The sequence below is a fragment of the Tribolium madens genome, unplaced genomic scaffold (genome assembly GCF_015345945.1).
Source record: "Tribolium madens isolate multiple individuals breed KSU strain unplaced genomic scaffold, Tmad_KSU_1.1 Scaffold_11;HRSCAF=98;Tcas5.2_LG3b, whole genome shotgun sequence".
Taxonomy (NCBI): domain Eukaryota; kingdom Metazoa; phylum Arthropoda; class Insecta; order Coleoptera; family Tenebrionidae; genus Tribolium; species Tribolium madens.
Window position 1 is genome coordinate 3,789,374 of NW_025400975.1, and position 7,707 is coordinate 3,797,080.

The 7,707-nt window shown below is 31.7% G+C and overlaps 1 protein-coding gene across 1 annotated transcript in view; it reads left to right on the forward strand.

Moving 5' to 3' along the window:
• The first annotated feature begins 1,974 nt into the window (after nt 1-1,974).
• Nucleotides 1,975-7,707, forward strand: part of LOC123003600 (sialin) — a 7,676-nt gene continuing 1,943 nt past the window's right edge. The window contains exons 1-8 of the mRNA XM_044396467.1: nt 1,975-2,112; nt 2,162-2,385; nt 2,472-2,732; nt 4,179-4,263; nt 4,314-4,534; nt 4,583-4,729; nt 5,086-5,218; nt 7,511-7,666. Of these exons, the coding sequence (XP_044252402.1) occupies nt 2,094-2,112; nt 2,162-2,385; nt 2,472-2,732; nt 4,179-4,263; nt 4,314-4,534; nt 4,583-4,729; nt 5,086-5,218; nt 7,511-7,666 (1,246 nt within the window). The 5' untranslated portion in view covers nt 1,975-2,093. The remainder of the gene's footprint in view (nt 2,113-2,161; nt 2,386-2,471; nt 2,733-4,178; nt 4,264-4,313; nt 4,535-4,582; nt 4,730-5,085; nt 5,219-7,510; nt 7,667-7,707) is intronic.

Below are 7,707 nucleotides of genomic sequence, written 5' to 3' on the forward strand. Positions count from 1 at the left end.
ATTTAAAACGACACTTACATGTTATTTTTATAAATAAATAGCTAATTAAACATCAGTAATAATTATTTTTTAATTTAATTTTTAGTCACAGTATAAAGTTGTGAATTTTTTAAAATAATTTGTTATTTACTCAAATAAACGTAAAATCTGTAACTGAGCTTCACTTCAAAATAAATATACTGTTGAATAAGAAATAAAGTTTAAATGGAAAAGATTTATTGTTGTGGTTTATGGGTTCAGCCTCTAAGGGTTCGCGCGCTTTATTATGAAGACAGTCTTTTCTACGCTGATTGTACATACAGGGTGAATAAAAAAAAAATGGAACCAATCTTTGTTTGCTTAAGCTATTAATTTTTTGAAAAAACTAATTGATGAATCATAAGGTACTATAAAAATGCGACGTTTTGTTAAGAATATTTTTTTGAGATATTTCTTTATTTTTGAGTTCTGCAAAAAAATTTTCATAAATTCTTGCAGCTAAAATTTACAGCTATCTACATTATATTCAATTTTCGTCAAAAAATTTTTTACAATAGTTGCCATTTTGACAAAAAAAATCGTATGTATCAAAACAAAACAGAATTTTATTCTTAAAACACGATCACACTTTCTATACCACTTTAATTTTTATTAATCAATATTTTCTGGAAAAAAGATTTAAAAAAAACTGCGTGAGTCTATACTTTTTATTTAACCTGTATGTAAGTTATGTTCAAAACTACCATCTTTAGAGACCCTTTAATTGCTTCAATTTGCATTGTGGTGGAATTTTTTATTTCACTTTTGTACTGGTAATGGAAAAATGATTTTGATGACGCACAAGACTACCGTCGTGAATACGATAGTATGCAATAATTGACCGATTTATCATTCTCTTTCCGATACGTTACAGTAAAAATAGAGTATTTGAGTGTTTAGTTTGTGCTTCGATATAAAACTTGGAAGAATTTTACATCATGTGATGCTGCAGTCAGTCTATATTATTACTTCCTGAAAAGTTCGGAGACAAGTTCAATTCGGGCCTTTATTGCACAACTAAAATTTAAAGTTGCTCACGTCTTATTGTTGTGTTTATTGCTTTATTTACTGACTGTGAGCACAAAAAGAATTGTTTAGAAAAGTTTTGCTTCATAATCAAACAAAATCTTCAAAAATCTTGATAAATTTTTCGTAAAATAACATAGAAACTTATAGCTCGCACATAATGWAAAAGAAAATATCAAACTTAAGATTTCACATGTTGACAAAATCTGATAGTTTGAGTTATACTCGGTGGCGAACTCCCGGTAATTTTGACAAAACATTTTTAAATTTTGACGAAAATTTGATCTTAGTTTCTAGTCTAGTTACGAGTAGTCCTATTTTTCGGTGTTTCACACAAATAACTTATTTATTTCATTTGATCTACTTTCAGGTAATAAATGTAATTATTGATGATAACGTAGAACATTGTTTGCTATAAGACTTACAATTTTATTCCAAAATTAAACATAATCATAAATAGACACGATTAGATAGTACAATAAATTTATTCGGCAAGCCTCTAATAATGAAGCAAAATTTGATGACTCCAAAACCGCATCTCAAAGCATAATTTTTGCTACATGTGTTCAAGAATAAACTTTTATTTGCACACTGATAAAAAAATTACTTCTGGCTGTCCGAACAGAGCAACTCATCAAAATTTAACAACCCCAAACCGGCAGCTATCTACCCCAATAAAGATAAGAAATAATCACAGTGTTTGAGATAACCCTTGCACCATCTTTCGGCACTCGAGTCACGCACAGATCGCCGTCTGTAAATCCACCCCCGGACTGCCGTCGCCACCTATGACTCGGATTCTGCATTAATCCACCCCTCGTAGCAGAAAACAAGGTGACTTTTTTCAAGGCGCGAGTGTTTGTTTGCACATCTTCTGATGCGTTCAGAGTATTATTTATAACAATTATAACAATGAAACATTCACAAACAATGTGATTAGGTGATAAGAGTGATATTTCTTTTCTCTTGTTTTATTTGTTGTAACGGCTCGTGCGTTTGGGGCGAAATCTAGATGAAACTGAATTTTAAGTGACTTGTGATAAAAAAAAATGGGGAAAGCTTCAAATGGTTCGTGAAAAATCAATTCTAACATAAATAAAAATTTATTTTTTGCCAGGCACGAGAGAATGTTGTACGGCAAGAGATGTTTTGTGGTATTTGACTTTTTTTGGTTTTGCTGTTAATTATATGTTAAGGACTAACTTAAACATAGCCATTGTATCAATGGTCAAAACTAGAACCACCACTAATCACACTTTAACAAGTGAATGCTTGGTGGAGAATGTAACTGAAATTTTTGAAAACCATTTTTCAAAACAAACAAATTTGACCGAAAATGAAGTGAGTAAAAAAAGAAAAAATAAGAAATTTAAAAAAAAAAACAAAAAATCTCAAAAAGCAGTTTTTTATTTTGATATATTTTTTAGTTTAATGTCACTCAAGTCGCCCCCACGTCCCTCCTATTCCCCTGGAATGAGAAGCAGCAATCGGCCATTTTGGGTGGTTATTTCTGGCTCCATTGGGTCACTCAGATCCCTGGTGGTATCTTGGGTTCCAAATATGGGACGAAAATAGTTTTCGGATTGTCGAATTTCATTGCAGTCCTTGGGTGCTTTTTTGTACCYATGGCCGCTTACATGGGCCACCACTACCTCCTAGCACTTCGAATGTTTCAAGGAATGATTGCTGTAAGTATTTTATGTAAAACTGTCCTTTCTGAAAATAAATAAAATAATAAAAATTAAAATATTTAATATCAGTAAGATAGGAAGATTGTAACACCAAAAATAGTGGTAAAAATACCAAATAAAAACCCAATTTTACAAAAAATTAAAAAGTTTAAAAGGCGTAATTTATGCCAACAACAATTTGGATAATAGATTTTCAAAATCTAGTAAAATTAACAAAAATTTGTATGTTACAGGTCAAAATTCATCTAAAAATATAGAAATAGAGGTGTCTCAGCGAGTTGAAAAAGTCCATTAGTGACCTTTTAAATGGTTAAATTAAAAAAAAATATTTATGACATTGGTAGATACTAATCTAGTCTTTCGCCTTAAATTATTTTGTGTTTTTTTTTAAATGAAACATGTGTTTCTTAGCGTTTTTAGATGTAGATTTTTATGACAGTGTTTTTAACCTAAACTTTTATTGGTCGATTTTGCTTAGTTTTAAAAATAAGACTGTTTTTTTGACAAAAACATGCACTTCTTAAAAATGTGTTACACAAAAACTAAGACATCTAGAAATATTTTTTTATTACCGAAAAGAAGAAGGTACAAACTATAAGCTTGCAACATTTTTTTAATGTGTTGCATTTGTAAAAATAAAAAATTAAGGCGTTTGCTAAAAGTTCAATAACTTAAAAAATTAAATGGAACACCCTATTTGTTGTTTTCGCATTTAAAAGATTATTAAATTATCAAATTATATTATATATTATAAATATGAATATTATATATTATTAAATATAATTTTTACAAATGCAAAACACTAAAAAATTGCTACAGTTTTAAATTATGTACTTTCTACTTTGCGGAAGTAAGAGAAAAATTGTTCTAGCTGTCTTAGTTTTTGTGTAATAAATTTTTAAAAAGTGGATGTTTTCGTCAAAAAAAACGTCTTATTTCTAAAACTAAGCAAAATCGACTAATAAAAGTTTAGCGTAAAAACATTGTTTTAATGTTTTAATCCAAAAATGCCAAAAAACATACGGTGTTTCATTTAAAAAAACACAAGTTTGTATCGTAACTTATTTTTGGGACATGCTGTATGGTTGAAAATAATTTTAGGTGATGCACTAGATTAGTATCTATCAATGTCCTACACATTTTTTTTTTATTTTACCATTCAAAGATCACTAATGGATTTTTTTTTATTCGCTGGAACAGCCCTGTATGTTTACTTCTCTTATCTGTACTGTTTGCTGAAGTGGCATTTCTAATAATACTTTTTTCAATCGTGTTAACAAAGCAACGAAAAAATAATCTTTAACAATTATTTAGAGGTAAACAAAGTTAAATGATGAAAATCCGTACAATAGACTCGAACAAAAGTTTCATTCCAACATGCTGAAAATTTTCCGGAAAATATTGTTTACGTTAATAGATTTCCTGTGAAAAGAGTTTTTCTAGGGTTTTGCATGGCCAGCGATGCACAACATGACTGCTAGATGGATACCTCCCAACGAGCGAAGCAAATTTGTGACTGCTTATTTAGGTAAATTACCTAAATAGCTAAATGGTTAAATAATTTTTTCCTCTTTGAAGGGAGTTCCATGGGGGCGGCGTTAACCTACCCCGTGTGCGGCTTTATCATCCATCGCTGGGGGTGGGAATGGGTGTTTTACACGTCGGGGCTGGCTGGTACAGTTTGGTTTATCGCTTGGTGGTTTTTGGTCTATGATAGCCCAGCCAAACACCCCCGAATTTCCGAACAAGAGAAAGAATACATTTTGAACAGTTTGGGGCAAACTTACACAAAACATAAAGTAAAATTAAAACCCATTAAAAATTTATGTAAAAAAAATGAAATGTAGGCGCCTGTTCCCTGGAAGGATTTATTGCTCTCGGTCCCAGTTTGGATGAATGTTTTAGCTCAATGGGGCGGTCTTTGGGGATTTTTTACGCTGATGACACACACACCCTCTTATTTTAAGTTTATTCATGGCTGGAGCATTCAAGCGGTGAGATTATTTATTGATTTAATGTGCATGTTTCTTGCTAATAAAATCGGTTAACATTAGAGTTCAAGGTTTAACAAGATCGATAAAACGTTAATTGGAACAAAGATTTGTTTGTAATTTAAAAAAAAACTCAGAAAGCAAGTCGCTGAATACAAAATTAATTATCATAAAATAAATACATCATTTACACAAATACAGCTAGAGGGTGCGTTTCCGCACCAAATCTCACTCAAATCCCCCAGMAAATTGSCTTTAATTTACCTTTCCCTTTGATTATTATTTTAAAATTGTTCCTTGGTAATATCCCATCCCATCTGGAAGAGTTAATCCCGCCCTTGACACGCTTTCTTTTCCAGACGGGCTTCCTATCGGGCTTAGGTCACGTGTTGCGAACCACCTGGGCTTACATCTCCGCCTTGTTAGGCGATTACTTGCTCAGGACGAACAGGATGAGCAGGACAAATGTACGGAAGTTGGCAACGGCAGGATGTAAGTTAAAAATCGCGTCAAAGAACTACAACTTAAGAATCTTGTAACACAAAGATGTAATAAAATTTTTAACACGAATTGCGAGGGAGGTTTATACGGTTGAGTTCACACCAGAATCGTGTTTATCTACGATTTGGGTTAATGATTGTGAATGAAATGTTTGCTCAAGTGAATGCACAAGGCTGAGAAAATGATAAAAGTGTGACTATTTATGTGGAGAGAATAAGATGGTTTGTGTGAGAAATTGCGAGATATTATTTTGAACAGAAATTTCCAGATAAATGAGAAATATTTATCTAATGTTGACGGAAGAACTTTTGTTTTTTGTTACAAAAGCAGATTTATTTATGATAGAAAAAACTCATACTATAAATCATAAAAATAAAGCTTCTTTCTTTCTTTTCTTGTAAGATTTAATAAAATTGTTGCTATCAATATTTAGCTACCAAAAGTTGATTAAAATCTACGGTTTCCAATTTCTTGTTTAAATACTGTGTAAAGAAAGTTCTAAACTTCAACTAAGTTTACACATAAAAGATAGTTACATGTTTTAACCAAGCTGAAAAACCGAAAAATTATCACAAATCGATTTCGGAATACAAATTTAATTTAATAAAGCTATAAAGTAGATAAATCTCAACTTGTAAACTTATTTGTGCCAAATTTTGAAAAACCTGAAAAAGCTAAAAAAACTAAAAAACCTAAAACGAAAACTGAAAAAACAACAAAGTAAAAAACTGAAAAGTTTGAAAACCTCAGATTTCAAATAGTAGAAGTAAAATTTAATTACTTAAAAGTTCGAATTTAGAAACCTGAAAAATTAAAAACATGCATAAACACATTTGAAAAAACTGTAAACATAAAAGTGCTGAATAATCCGAATGAATTCATATAATGTACGAGTTTCAAACCTGAAAACCTGAAAAAAAGTTGAAAAAATTGTATTTTTTAACTACACTGACAGCCAAAAATAACCGGACAATTATAATTTTGCGATTTTTCACATTGCAATGTTTTTGTTAATTTTTTGTCGGATTTCGACGAATTTTTGTTTGGTTTAAAGAAAAAACTTTATAAATTATTGTAATTTAATGCAATAACATTTCTAAATTTATCTTCTAAATGTGATACTCAAAAGACGAAGGCACTGTTTTCTTACTTATTTTTATATTGAGCTGTGGTGTGCGACAGAGACAAACTTAAATTTTTACTGTTTTCAGATTATTGCCCATTCTTTTCTGAATTATGTACCACAGTTTGCATAATTTTAATTCTTGAGACATGAGAGATGTAAACCTTCAAAAAGGCTTTACATTTCCGATTTCAATGAATGTTCGTACTAAATAGGCAAAATAGGCGAAATGGAAGCTTCAAACAATTAACCGTTTTACTTGCTAAAGCCTTTTAAAATTCCAAGTTTTTCAGATTTTTGTGTTCAAAGATGTAATTGTGCTCTTTTGGTGACATAATCAATAATTTTTGGTTTAACTATCCTTTTATGTAGCCTACTTTCTGAACGAATATTTAGTAATATTAGAACAGCAACGTCTTTTTTAGTGCTTTGTATCTCTGGGGCACCAAATTAGTCCTCATTCAGAAAAGAACGGGCAATAATCTGAAATAGTTAAAAACTTAATTTTGTCTCTGTTGCACACTTCAGCTTAGTATAAAAAAATAAAAAAACAGTGCTCTCGTCTTTGAGGTAAAACATCATTTACAAGACAAAACTAGAAATGTTATTGAATTAAATTACAATGTTCTGGAAAGTTTGTTCTTTGATCCGAACAAATATTCGAAATCCGTCAAAAAATAACAAAAATAACGCAAAAAATCTCAAAATTTTAGATGTCCAGTTAATTTTGGAGCCCAGTGTATAAAACTTTATGTTTCACGACTTAGAAAATAAACCTCTTCACGTCGCAATAAATAACGGATAGCCACAAAACACATTTGTGACAGGAAATAATAAAGCAAAAACTCGAATCGTCAGTACAACCATCACCCTGATCGCGCCATAAATCCTCAAATCCCACTTTTCCTTAAGTGCAACTAGAGCAAAATGTCTTCCATTATTTTCCTCAATCACCCAGCATCAGCAAGTTCAAATAAGCGCAAATTAGACATTTATGACAAGCTGCCACCGCTTCCTCTCAATTTTTAAGCACCACTATTCATCGTTTTAGATAATACTCCGACTCCATCCAAACCACAAAAAGCCTCCGGGTGGCACTTGAACTTTGTCGTCAGAAATCCCGCTTCGAATTCATCAAGTTAACAAAAGCTCTGTTTCAGGCACGATAGGGCAAGGGGTTTGCATGCTGGGATTGGCGTTTTCTGGATGCGATTACACGTGGGCAGTGGTCTGGCTTAGTGCCGCCGTGGCCATGAATGGCTCGGTCTCGACAGGGCCCCTGGCCTCCATCGTCGACATCAGCCCCAATTATGCCAGTGAGTCCGAGATTACAAAAAAATCACAATCATAAAATACG